Source organism: Centruroides sculpturatus, unplaced genomic scaffold (genome assembly GCF_000671375.1).
Source record: "Centruroides sculpturatus isolate CEXI.00-Female unplaced genomic scaffold, Cexi_2.0 scaffold548, whole genome shotgun sequence".
NCBI lineage: Eukaryota > Metazoa > Arthropoda > Arachnida > Scorpiones > Buthidae > Centruroides > Centruroides sculpturatus.
Window position 1 is genome coordinate 268,761 of NW_019384817.1, and position 14,420 is coordinate 283,180.

The 14,420-nt window shown below is 28.3% G+C and overlaps 1 protein-coding gene across 1 annotated transcript; it reads left to right on the plus strand.

Moving 5' to 3' along the window:
• Window positions 1-1,049: 1,049 nt before the first annotated feature.
• On the plus strand, window positions 1,050-12,887 carry LOC111629872 (dnaJ homolog subfamily C member 13-like). Its single transcript, XM_023373792.1, has 27 exons — window positions 1,050-1,305; window positions 1,690-1,774; window positions 1,869-2,069; window positions 2,154-2,308; window positions 2,752-2,953; window positions 3,031-3,143; window positions 3,243-3,321; window positions 3,392-3,527; window positions 3,604-3,788; window positions 3,853-4,044; window positions 4,116-4,295; window positions 4,370-4,534; window positions 7,445-7,558; window positions 7,634-7,750; window positions 7,819-7,993; window positions 8,067-8,158; window positions 8,228-8,333; window positions 8,426-8,500; window positions 8,563-8,763; window positions 8,832-8,913; window positions 8,983-9,025; window positions 9,096-9,269; window positions 11,431-11,610; window positions 11,699-11,839; window positions 11,907-12,047; window positions 12,124-12,223; window positions 12,295-12,887. Exons 1-27 carry the CDS (start codon window positions 1,136-1,138, stop codon window positions 12,396-12,398), a joined length of 3,708 nt encoding a protein of 1,235 aa, XP_023229560.1. The 5' UTR covers window positions 1,050-1,135; the 3' UTR covers window positions 12,399-12,887.
• Window positions 12,888-14,420: the final 1,533 nt, after the last annotated feature.

The window sequence follows — 14,420 nt, forward strand, 5'->3', positions numbered from 1 at the left end:
CTCAAAGGGAGAATTTAAAAATCTGATTAAGATGGAAATAATAGAGAAATTGTATCAATTGGAGTAGAATTTTCTAAAGTGGTTTCATTTGTTGCTAACAGTAAGTTGTGATTTTCTCTGCTAATGGAATGGTGAATACTTCCAAAGAAATAAATATTTCGTTCTGTTAATTGCATACTAAAAGGAGAGAAGGGGGAAGAAAATAAAAGAAAGAAACAGAGGGGAGAAAAAAAAATCTATTCTTTATCTGCTTAAATTTAGAAATTGGCAACCATTTGAATATTAATTGAATCGTAAAGGTTAAAGTGAAAGTATTATCGAGTCGAAGCTAAGTTAGATTAAAGGCGATTCTTATGATTAAACTTCTAGAAACTTTCCAATTTACTTAAAAACCTAATTTAATTTAGATAAATTATTTTTAATACTTTTCTTTTAACACCTAACTAAATATACAAGTACACAATTGTATACATTTAAATTATCAATTTCTATGCAGTAGTCCTGCAAACTCAATGTGAACCAAGAAGGTGACAAGTTACCAAAAATGATGAGTTTTGTGGCATAGAAATGATGCTAGTCTAAATAATGGAATTTTCATAAAGGTATTAGATGTGTAAATTCACATACACCAATAGTAGCTATTTCTATTCGTAGTTAAATTTTAATTATGAATAGAAACTATTGGCTATTCAGTGGCTTTTTTTGAGTTAGTGATATTTGCATTATGGCATTTGGCAGTGAATCTTAGAAAAAGTATTATATTCTTTGTTAACATGTGGAAATGATGCTATTGTAAAGTGTCATCAGTGAAGAATGAGAACTTGTTTAATCCTAGTGTTAAGTTATATAGACAGAAATTAAATTACTTTCTTTTTAATGCCACAATGAATTGTATGGAATATTATGTTATCAAGAGTCAAGTTTCTGAAACTCTGTTAATATACTTAACACAGATTTATTATATTTTTATTTATAAGGACTAATACATAAAGATTTTATCATCTAAATTTTTTATCTTTTGGATATTCCTAATTTTTATTACTTTAAGAATAAATTAGAAAAATTAAGTATTAATTAGGTTCACTTTACAAAATAAAAATAGATTAAAGATTTATGGAAAGATGGTGCACTTACTATGAAGACAAGATGTTGGGCCCAAGGCATGGATGGGTGGCGTCCCCTTCATAATATTCCCCAATTGAAATGGTGTTTAATGGCAACAGGAACTGCATTAATGAATGAAAGTGAATTAGCTAATCATATTCTCAAAATGTTAATCAGTATTTGTGAATATTTCCCTAGCCGGTAAGATAAATTGCTCTGTAATTTAAAAGATCCTTATCCTGCATATAAATATATTACAGTAAATATAATAAAGTTATTTATTTATTTAATGATTAAATTTATTGCAAGATAATGACATTGACTGTAGTACCAATTAAGTAATAATTTAATTGAATTGTAGCATTAAAATGCTCATAAAATTCTGACTGATTGATATTGATGAATTTTGTTGTTTTATATATATATGGTATGGTAACTCCAAAATTTGTCTAACAAATAAAATTTTTTTAATAGAGTAAAAATATTTACTCCATTGTAAATGTTGTTTTACTCATTAAAGCAGTTAATTAATTTTGTAAGTCAGTTGATATTAAGATGGAAAAAATTATATAAATCATTTTCTAGAGATATGGATGGTGCTATTGTAAGACCTTTACCAAGAGTTAAACGTTTGTTATCTGATGCAACATGTCTTCCGCATATAGTACAGGTAATGCTATATACTTGTATAAATATTAATTTAATATATATAATTTTGAATTTTCAATTAATAATATATTTATTATATATTTAACATTTTGTAGCTTCTGTTGACTTTTGATCCTATTTTAGTTGAAAAAGTGGCAGTCTTGTTACATTTGATAATGCAGGATAATCCTAGTATGCCTCGTTTGTATCTTACGGGATTTTTTTATTTTATATTAATGTATACTGGATCAAATGTTTTATCGATTGGAAAACTTTTAAAAATGACTCATGCCTGTCAGTCATTTCGGTCAGAAGAGGTTAGTCATACTTTTTATTTATCACAAACAATTCATAATTTTTCTCAATATAATTGGTAACTGTAATTATATTTTTATGTACAGACACAATCTTCAAGTATAATGCTTCAAAGTGTTCTTGGACAACTTTTACCTGAAGCAATGGTTTGTTACTTAGAAAATCATGGACCAGATAAATTTGCTCAAATATTTTTGGGTGAATTTGATACTCCAGAAGCAATTTGGAATAATGAAATGAGGTCTATTATTTACATATATTTTATAGAAACGTAACAAAACACTTGCCATAAATAATCAGGCTATAACTCTACTAATTTAATACAGTAGACTCCCCATAACACTATTGATAATTCCGTGTTATATGAATATGAGTCACTTAGATTTTACAAATACGTGTGCCGGGCTGTGAATAGCTTACGTATTTGTAAAATCTAAGTGACTCATACAACATGGAATTCATATAACATGGAATTATCAACAGTGTTATAGGGGGGATATACTGTAATTAATGCTAAGTAATTTGTATTAATCATTAAATTAGCAGAATTATAGCCCGATTATTTAAGACAATTGTTTGGTGATGTTTTGAAATATATATCGGGCTTCGCAATGTTTGATATACATATATCTTGTTTTACAATGATAAAAACTTGTTTTTTACTTTATATCTTAATGTTTTTAGGAGAATGATGATAGAGAAAATTGCAACACACATTGCTGAATTCACACCACGATTAAAATCAAACACTAGAGCCCTATATCAATATTGTCCTATACCAATAATACAATATCCACAACTTGAAAATGAACTGTTCTGTAATATTTATTATCTTCGGCATCTCTGTGATACAAATCGTTTTCCTAATTGGCCTATTTTGGATCCTGTAAGTGTCAAGAGTTTTGTGTGATAAATTTTTATATTTTGTTGTTCTCATTTTTTATCATCATTATTATTATTTAGATCAAATTATTAAAAGATGTCTTAGATGCATGGAAACAAGAAGTAGAAAAGAAACCCCCATCACTCTCAATAGATGATGCCTATGAGACATTAGGTTTAGAACGTGGTCAAATGTAAATATACATATATATTTAATTAAATTATTATAATATATTACAATACTGTAAATGAAATTATTTTACATATTTAACATTTTAATATTTGTTTTTTAGTTATGAAGAAAGTGTAATAAGAAAATCTTACTTTAGACTTGCTCAAAAATATCATCCAGATAAAAATCCGGACGGAAGGGTAACTCAACTGTTTTGTGTACTGAAAAAGAAAGCACTGTGAAATAAATTTAATTTTTGTTAACTTTCAGGAAATCTTTGAAAAAGTAAACAAAGCATATGAATTTCTATGTAGCAAATCTTCCAAACAGTGTGAAGGTCCTGATCCACAAAACATTGTCCTAATTTTAAAAACTCAAACAATACTTTTTAGTCAATATCAAGAAGGTAAATTAAATTTAAAATTTCTAGTTTTAACATTTTCTTATTTGATATATTTATCTTGCCTTGAAATATTTCACAGAACTTCATCCCTATAAGTATGCTGGATATCCAATGTTGATTAAAACAATTCAGATGGAAACTGGAGATGAACAATTATTTTCTAAATTGACACCATTATTAGCTGCTGCTGCGGAAACTGCATACCACACAGTAAATTGTTCAGCTTTGAATGCCGAAGAACTTCGACGAGAAGGAGGATTAGAAGTATTTATTTATCAATATAGGTTATTTTAAAATTAAATTAGTTTACAGTAATTTTATTTTACAGGTATTAAAAGAAGGATTTTCCAGATGTGTTGGAGTTCTTAGTCATTCATCAAAAATGGATGATTTTCCAGTTCAAGTGTGTGTTCATATTGCACATTGTTTTACAGTAGCAGCTCAGTTCTCAGCTTGTAGAGAAAGAATGATAGAAATGCCTGAGATGATAAAAGATATATGTCGTATTCTTTATTTTAAAGTAAGAGTTATCATATAGAATAATATTTTGTTTTATTGATTTTAAAAAAAAATTATTATTTGTTTTATTAGCAAGTTCCTAAACTTTGTGCTGTGATTGTTGAATGTATCAGTTCACTTGCAGTTGATGAAATACTTCAGATGCATCTATTTCAAGCAGGTGTTTTATATCACCTTTTGCAATTTTTCTTCAATTATGATTATACATTAGAGGAAGGAGGAGTTGAAAGAAATGAGGAAACTAATCAGCAAGTTAATAAAATTTTTAAATTAATTTTTGGACTGAATTTAAATGGAAAATTAATTTGTTTTTTTTTTTAATCAAGGAAATTGCTAATCAGTTAGCAAGACTGAGTGTTGTAGCATGCAGTCGGTTGGATGGTTATGCTGGAAAAGGTCTAACGCCTGAAAATTTTCCTATTCACAGAGCATTGAATGCAATGCTGACTCCCTATCTTGCTAAGCAATTGAGTTCACTTCCAGCTTCTGAGGTTTGAATTTAATAATAATTTCTAGATAGATATATACCTACCTAACTTTCTAAAATGCAATAGTATTGTGAGAAACCAGGGGTTACAGGTTGTTACTATTAATAACTTGAATTGATTCTCACCATTCCTCATAATTCTCTTCAATTTATTGTTGTTTTTCTTTATTAGTTTCTCTGATGCATTTTATTCTTGCTTTCTATGACAGGATTGTGATGTTGGAGTTTCTTCAATTTATTATGTACAATTCTTTTATTAATAAAGCTTAGTTCACACTGAGTGCAATTTGCTTGCAAAAGCGAATAACATGTCAGACGTGATGTCGTTTCTGGCAAATTTTACCATTTTGCAAATTGCTTCAAAGTTCAGAACTGTCAATTTTTTTTTGCTAGCGAAAAAATTTCACCACCAATTGTCTTCCCATTAGTTGTCACGTGGTTCTTGTTGTTTTTAAGATGGCTACAGAAACTTTCTCACGCAATAGAGTAAATGTTGTAATTATGGATTTTTAATATTCTTCTCACCTGCATCATTTACTTTTTGATGTATCTTTCTTTCTCAATAAATAAACGTGGTTAACAACAGAATATCGGAAGTGGCCATTTTGTTTTTTAAGATGACATTTTCTGTCTCTTGCAAATGATTGGCTCCTTAAAATGCTGCAATTGCCTTTTGCCTTTGGTTGTATAAATCAATTTCGCTAAGCGAATAAACTCGCTTTTTGCTTTTCTCATTTGCTCAGTGTAAACTAAGCATAATAATTTTAATATGACATTACATACAATCCTGGTCACTTATCTCTTGTCTCTTCGTTCACCGACGAATTACGTCAAAGCGAGAGACGAAATTCGTCTCTCATACACAGTGGCGATTCTGGTCGTTCGTAACGATCTCGTCTTTGTTGTTGTTGTCATGATTTTATTTGGTTGATTATACATGTTCGGGTTATCTGCGCGCGCAACACAGTATAGAATTTTAACCAATGAAATTGTAAAATTTTTGAAAGTGCAGAGTATGTAATCATAGATCATGTGGCAAGGAAAGCACGTGTTCAAATAATGCATGTAATTTTTCGACGAAGTAATTATTTTTTAAAAATGTTTTATAACGTTTTTAGATTGTAATGTCAATTTGTCTCTCTTAACAAATTAAAATTTTAATAACCTAAGTTAGAAAAGCGTGAGTTCTTAGATATTTTTCGAAATATTGCGATCTAATTTCTTCTTAAGTATCTAAGTAAGATTAACATCATATTCGACAGTTCAGTAATTGATGTAGGATAATTAAAAAAAAAATGGAATCAGTGACGTTTCCAAGTAGGCACTGGAAAAAAATCAGGATTTTCTCTCTCAAAATATTCTTTCCCAAGATAGAGAACATTCTCTAATACAATTGTACAGTGTGAGTAGCATCCAATCATCCATATTGGATATAACGAAATCAAGGCGAAGGACGAAAGAACGACCGAAAGACAACTATCCGCTCGTCTCTGATAAACAAGAGAATCGAAGAGAGAAAAAGTTGTCCAGAATCGCGTTTAGAGAGATGCAATGATCTCTCGAGACGTAAACAAATGATCAGCCAATCAGAGTGGCTTGTGAGACGAGAGACGATGACCAGAATACGGCCCCTGATCATGTAGTTTCAAACAAAACTGTTTTCTCCTTAATTCAAGCACTTATTAGTTTTACGTAGAAGAATATCCTATTTAATTGTAATTCCCAAATTTTGTTATTAATATAGTTGAAAATAATCAAATTTATGTTCTGTAAACATACAGCATATATTAAGGTCTTATATCTGTTTGATATCTAGATTTAGTAAAATAGCTGTTATATCAAATTTGAACTTAAAATATATAAAATCTGTGTGTCAGTTTCAAATGTTTTAAAATACTATAATGGATGTATTTGTCTAATTGTTTTTTTAGAAATTATTTATATACACAGAATTTTTTATCATTGATGATGATGATTACTTAATTCCATCAGATATTCTAAATTAACAATTTAAAAGTTTTTAAAGTTAGAATAATATGTTTTTAATTTAATAAAAATTGCCTCTTGTCCTCCTTTTAAATTTTAATGGTTATTAAGCTTCTGTATTGGCTTCTAATCTGAGACCTTATCATACCTTTTTGGAAAATATTTTCACTTAGACTTTTTTAAAATAAAATTTAAAAAAATGAAAAAATAAATAAAGGTGTAATAAAAATAATAAAGAACCTGTAACCCAAAAAGCATCTATGTTAAACTGAAAAGGGACATTATTGAATACAGTAGTACCTCGACTTACGCGAACTCAGTTACGTTATTTTCAAATCTTGTCAATTCGTCTTTTGAGCGCCACACAACTCTTGATTACTCACTCCCCCCACACTATTGTTCAGCTTACATGTTCGGACGTGTAGAGCGGAATTGACGCATAGCTACAATTTATTTTGTGTTATTGATTTCTGTGTTTGTTATATCTACGGAGACTTGAGAGACTCTATGTGGTGATTTCTTGTAACCGTGAACGAATCAAAAGACAAGATAAGATTAACGAGAACATTTATTAGCTTACATACATCCGACTTGGATTTTACACAAATTGTGAAATTATACCCCGACTTACGCGAATTCGACTTATGCGGTTATCGCTCGGTCTCACCTATCGCGTAAGTTCGGGGTATTGCTGTATTCATTTTGGACAGTTAAGTAGAACAGCCATAAAAAATGTCCCTTGGTGTCTTATCATACCTTTTTGGGAAATGTTTTGACTAAGTTCTCAGATCAGATATGGCTGTAAAAGCTTAATAATCATTAAAATAATATTTTTTTTAAATTTATGCTGCTTTAAAATTGAAACTTTGATATTTAAAAACCTGTAAAAAAAATTACAAATATTAATTTAAACAATTTCAATTCTTAGGTTTTAAAACTCTTAAATAGTAATACAGAAAATCCATATTTAATTTGGGATAATGCTACAAGAGCAGAATTAATGGAATATTTGAAAAATGAACAAAGAAGCAAAATCAGATCAGTAAGAATTTCTTATATTAATTACTGTGTTTGTTTTTAAATATTATTTAATAAAAATTTTCTGTTTATGATTTAGGGTGAATGTGATCCTTCTTTTGGAGCTGATTTTGTTTTTACCGTACATTCCTCTGAGTTAATTATTGGAGAAATATTTGTTAGGATATACAATGAACAGTCAACTTACCCTCTACAAGTAAGTATGGATATTTAATAAGACTTAATTATTTTAATAAAAAAAATAATTACATTTTATATTGATAGGATCCAAATCGCTTTACTTTGGATTTATTAGATTATCTTGGGTCACAAGCACAATACCTTCATTCACTTATGGCTTTAACAGCAGCAAAAGTAGGTGTAAATAAAAATGTTGAAAGATTAAGAAATGTTGAGATGGCATTAGAAGCATTAAAAAATGTCATACGTAACAATCCAGGTATTGAATATATAAAAGACTATAAATTTAGAGTCTAATTTTAAAAAAATTAAGATTTCATTTATTTATTTAGGTGTGGAAGTCCAGTGTATTGGCCATTTCAAGTTGCTGTTTAGCCTTCTTCGTTTAGATGGTTGTTCTAAAGTTCAAGCTCATGCAATTGATGTAATTTTTAGAATTTATTTTTATTATTATTACTAATTTAAAATTGAAATAAAACTATTTGACATTTAGGTAATTGCGGGAGTCACTGGTAATCAAGAGTGTGTAAATGATATTGCTGCATCAGAAGTCTTAGTTTATCTTCTCCTTATTTTGCACTCTTTTGCTAATTCAGCTAGTATGTATTCTGTGATTTAATTGATTTTTTAAAAATGTATATAACTTTGAAACTTTCAATAACGAAAATTGATAAAAAAAATTTTGTCACAGGTCAAATAACTGTATTGGAAACAATGTTACCTCTTATGTCAAATAATAGATTAGTTAAAGAATCAATGTACAAAGGTAAATTGTAATTTATAAATAATGTAATTTTTATCTGGAAAATTTAAAAAAATTTTTTATAGGTGCTGTGATATATTTGTTAAATTTATTTTGCAATTCACCAAATCCTAATGTTCGAGAACATACTGCTGAGTTGTTAGCAAAAATGACAACAGATAAATTAATAGGTCCAAAAATTAGAATAATTTTAGGAAAATTTCTTCCCCAGTTATTTTTAGATGCCATGAAAGATTCTTCTCAAGCTGCTGTACATATGTTTGAAGGTATAATAAGTAAAAACTAAAAATAATGATTTATTGATTTGGTTCTGAAAATATTTTAAAATTCATAGGTACACAGGAAAATCCAGAATTAATTTGGAATGAAGAAACAAGGGAAAGAGTATGCAATATTGCAAAAAGAATGGCTGATGAGTAAGCTATTACCTTTAACTTGAGTTTTCTACTTATCTATTATATACTTAAAAAATATACCTATTGCAGACATTACAGAATGCAAAAAGATAATCCATCAGCAACTTGGAAGGTTGTTGTTTTTCTTTATGTATTAAGCAGATTTTATATACGGATTATAATGGGCATTTTATCTTATACAGCTGCCAGATGATTTTTCTTTAGAATTACCAAAAGAGCAAGGGGAGATTATACTAGCTGGAGTTTATTTAAGATTATTTATTCAAAATCCAGGTTGGGTCTTGAGAAGACCAAAAGAATTTCTGATAGAACTATTGAACAAAGCACATGAATTAATGTCTAAAACAGGTCTTAATGTAAGTAACATTCTTTGTACATTTTCAGAAAAAAAATTGAAATTAAAATAAAATCTAATTTTTTTACATTAAGCTATTTCTAAATAAGAACTTTCATATAATTTTGTATTTGTTTAAGATTTCATTTTATTGCTTTCATGTTATGTAAAATAAATACATTAAATTCCACAATAAAAAAATGTGTTAAATTTCTCATATGATAAAAAGTATTTGAATCACAAAAATTTTATATACTGGTAGAGTAAAATTCAAATGTAGTTCATTAAAAATTAACTGTATAAAAGAAGATCCAGCAATGAATTGCATAACTTGGCAAAAAGTATTCAAGAAATACTAAGAGACGCTAGCACAAAGTTAAAATTGTGTATGGTGTCATCTATAAAAAAATAACTTTGCTTTTCTATAGTAATTAATAATATCTAACCTGAAAAGTGAAGACTTGAGTTTAAAAAAAAAAATTGTAAATACCAATAACAAGTAAAATTTTAAGTCTATAAACTACCAAATGGAATTGGTAAGTTCTTAAAACAGGAATCTGATAAAATTACTATCAGTGATGTCAGAAAAGTGTTTTCATCATGGAAAATTTGATGAGGTATGATTGTCAATGCTGTGAATATCACATTGAGCAAATGAAATACATATGATTCTGTAATTCACCAGCATGAAAGTGTTCAGTTTAGTGAACACCCTCTATAATACATCTCGCATCGTATAAGCATTTTTAGCTCACACTTGTGAAATAGGAAAGGATTAGAATACTAAATATGGTTTCTCATAGAGAAGTTTAACACATTAATACTGTTTCAATTTTTGAATTTAAATTTTGATCAATTTTTGAAAATCATTATGCTTGAAAGAAGAGAAGGGAGAGGACCATACATTTTGAAAGGAGTCTCCCTAGATCTTTGGCTTTATTTGCCTTTGTAGGATGGCTTTTGACTATAGCAAAGTGTAGTGATGATATGCAGCAGAGGGAAAAAAGTTGTTCTACTGCTATGCAAAATAGATAAGACGATTAAGTAATTAAAATATTTTAAGTTGTGTTAATTAGAAAATCTTGGTTACAAAATTTATTGAAATTTTTTATGGTATATATTTCAGATTTATGAATGCATTAGAAAAAAATTAAAGTTTAGTTTATGAAATCATGTCTGTCTGAAATCTACTAAATAGGCATTTGTTAAATTAAGGAAATATTGCATTATTTTCCTGAAATATACAAATATGTTAGCATGTATAAATATTTTGATATTTCAAAATAAATTGTTAGATGAGTTGATACTATAGATAAGTCAGGTTTTTCTAATAATTGTAAAATGTAATATCCAGGAAGTAATCAAGTAAAATTTAGTGAATTATTTTGAATTAATAAATTTACTGTAGTTGTTGTTAATTTATTAATAGTTACATAATTTTATATGTAATAATTTTGAACTGAATAAGAAATTTTGACATTTTATATATAATAGTGTACATGCATATCACTGAAAATTTCATAATTGATTACTGAACAGTTCTTTGAATATTTTCATCTAATTTAATTGGATTGCAATGATAAATTTATTATTAAAATTTTTAAATTTGAAAACTTATACCATATATTTTTGTAACTTTTACTCAATTATTGTTTATCGAAATTGCATTCTATTTATTTTATAAATCTTTTTAATACAATTTGGATTAATAATGAAGAGAATAAAATTCTTAAGCTGCAATTTGAAAAAATTGTAACTTTTATAAATTCTCACTATTGTCTGCCTGTCCTTCCTTAATCTCAAAGATGGTGTAAGATGAATGAAAGTCAAGACCAGATACAGAAAGCTTAGAGGCAGGAGACTTCAATTAACTGTATACAAATTTCTGGTTATAACCAGAAATCACATTATTTCAATTAAAAATTTTTCCCTAAATGGAGTTAGATAAATGACCAGCATGACTATTGCTAACAGGAAAAGTGTGATGTACCTGTACAGGAGCAAGACACTACTAAAATCAAGGCTTATATTTTAAATTAAATAGATTGAAATATGATTAAAAATTGCAGTCCAGCATTGTGACAATGTCACAATAAATAATTGCTCATTCATATTGCTTTTAATTCCAGTTTGCTGATAATTTCAAGAATTTTTAAATGGATAATTATATAATAAATTTATAGGGAGAAATGTTAGAAACCATAATTCAAGCATTAGTAAGTTTTCTTCAAGCTCAACCTGCTTTACTCGATCACATTCCAGCTATGGGTCACATCCCTCGACTTATGAAAGTAATGGGAAATGGTCAGGAGGGCACAGCTAGATCCTGCATTCTTATACTCCATCAATTAGTGAACAATGAGGTATTACTTTATAATTAAATATTTTTAAATTTCATAAATTTATAAAAGTTCTTGTAGTTAAAAAAAAATATCATTTAAACTAAATTAGGGATGTATAAAATCACTTGCACAAGTGGAATGTATACCACCTCTAATTAAAGCTATGCAGCTTCGTCAGGATATGGTAGGAATTGCCTGTGAGGTACTCAATAAAATGTTTATGCAGAAAAATGAAGAATTAACACAACAGGTAACACACTTTATTTCATTTGTTTTAAATAATAAATGTGATTATCTAATTTAAAAATAATTACCAGGCTATAGAAGCAAAACTTGTTCCTTATTTATTACAATTGCTTGAAGGAAAATTAGAAGCTGTATCAAATCCATCTGCTACCAGAGCCCAAATTGTTCAAGCTTTAAAATCTTTAAGTGATTCTCTGCATTATGGAGAACAGGTAGAATAAATTTTTTGCTTTTATAATAAATTTTTTATGAAATCAAAAGTAACATTTTTTATTAATCTATTATTAGATTAAAAACATGTTAGATCAGTCTAAAGTGTGGTCCGATTATCGTGAACAAAAGCATGATCTTTTCATTTCCTCCACGAATACTGCAGGATACTTGACTGGTGAGAATTATTTTTTTTATTCTCTTATTTTAGTTTAATTACTTATACATACTTTATTTTAAATATTTTAGGAGGCACACCTAACGTTGCTGGTTATTTAACCCAAGATACAACTAGAATTATGCCATCTTCTCCACCACCTTTCAATGCTGATGGTTCAACAACTGATGGTTGAACAACTAGTGTTCCATAGTCATTCCGTTCCAAGTGTAAAATCAAATGGGTCACAGAAGACTTTGCACTACTTCTACTGAGTCTAAGCCTTTGTGACGATCATTGCCATATAATATGTATAAATATTACGAACTTGGATTGATTGTGTTTTAGACAATCAAATGAACCTGCAGAAATTTTGTATCATCATAATATGAACAAAAAAAATTTGCTATAAATGAAAATATTTCCCACAGAAAAGAGGAAAAACAAAAAGTAAATTTGAATACAAGATTTGCAATTTATTCATTGGATGCAAAAATTACATTCAATTACTGTTGCGCCCGAAAAAGTTTGTCAAGGACGAGCTTTCATTTCACATCTCATAATGGGAACAAAACCTAAAAGATTAAATGAAATTGTTAATGTCCTTTATTATCTGTTATCAAGTGATGAGTTTATGTTGTAATTTGTACAATACAATATACTAAATAAAAATATTTTGTTGCAACTTTGTTTTGTAAATAAGTTTTTCTTTCTTAAAAACGTAGATATATAATAAACTTTCTGCAATAAAATTATATATAATTTCTATTATATTAAAACTTCACTCTATTATAAAAATTTTAGAGTAAAGTTTTATAATTTAGTTTATTGCAGTTATAATATTAAAAAGGTAAGACTTTAAAGAAAGGACCCCACACAAACCTTATGGAAAATGAATCCAGTGGATTATGCTGAATATCTCAATATATTGTAGTTCTTGTAGTCCCAAAGTCTTCATAGACAATCAAAAATGGAGTTTTTGAATTATTGAGTATCCAAAATACAAAAACAGCATAGTTTGCATATTTCAATATGCAAACTATGCCTTTTCATTTTAAAATATAAAATGACGTCTTCAAACATTATTGATATTTGGCAATATACTGATTAGTTTATATAGATTCCATCAGATTTGTTGAGAGTTGTGAAAAATTCCTCATGTCTTTGAACGGCGACATATTTGTTAGCAGTTTCAACTCCATCTATTCAAGCCATTTGCTGTGGAAGAAACCCATCTCAAATGTAAGAATACAAATCATTTCTGAAAGTTATAGCAGGCTATTTCAGAATTATGGAAGTTAATAATTAATGTAAATAAGAAAGATTATAAATTATTTTTTCATTCTATCTTGATAAATGAGATATTAGACAATTTAAAGTACTTTTTATATTAACTATCTTCATATCAAAAGACCAGAAAAAAAGATTTACCAATATGAAGACCAAAACTTTGGAAATACATATTAGTAGTATTTTATTAGTGATTGATTAATTCAATGTTCAGAGTTTCTTTTCAATCGTCAAGTCTCAGCAGAGTGAGTCTTTTCCCAGAAGGGCCTGAATACACTATATAGCTCTATCTACTGGCACAGTTCAAACCTAAATGGTGTAATACTCAAATTTGTATGTATTGCATAGTGATTTCCCTAGAAGAAAATCTAGATAGCATGCTTGAGCATTAATAACATTTGAAAACATCATTTTACATTTTAAAATGAAAAAGATTTAGAGCTTCAGAATGTGAAAATTGTGCTGTTTTTGCATCTTCAATGCTTGTAACTCAAAAACTGCCCATTTTTTGACTTTGTGCCTATGGAGATTTTCAATTGAAACCAATACAACTATAAAATATCAAAGAATTCATCCAAATTCACTGGGACTCGTTTCCCATATAGTTTGTGCAGAACCCTTTGGAAAATTTCAAATCGTTTCAAGATCATTTTGATATTTTGGCCAAAATTTTGAATTTAGTTTCTAGTTTAAGTGAAATTCCATCTATAACAGATTATATACAGGTTCAAAGGAAAGACTGTGAACTAACTTTTACCCTGCTTGTCGTGGCAACAATATGGAACTAAAGAAAACTAAGAGAGGGACAAAAAAGGTCCAATTACAAAATGAAAGAGCAGAAAATGTCAGTGGAAAACCAATTTCCAATGTTCGGCAATAATTATTGGCATGGATGTCTGTAGAGGGAGACAAATGGGGCAGTTGACTC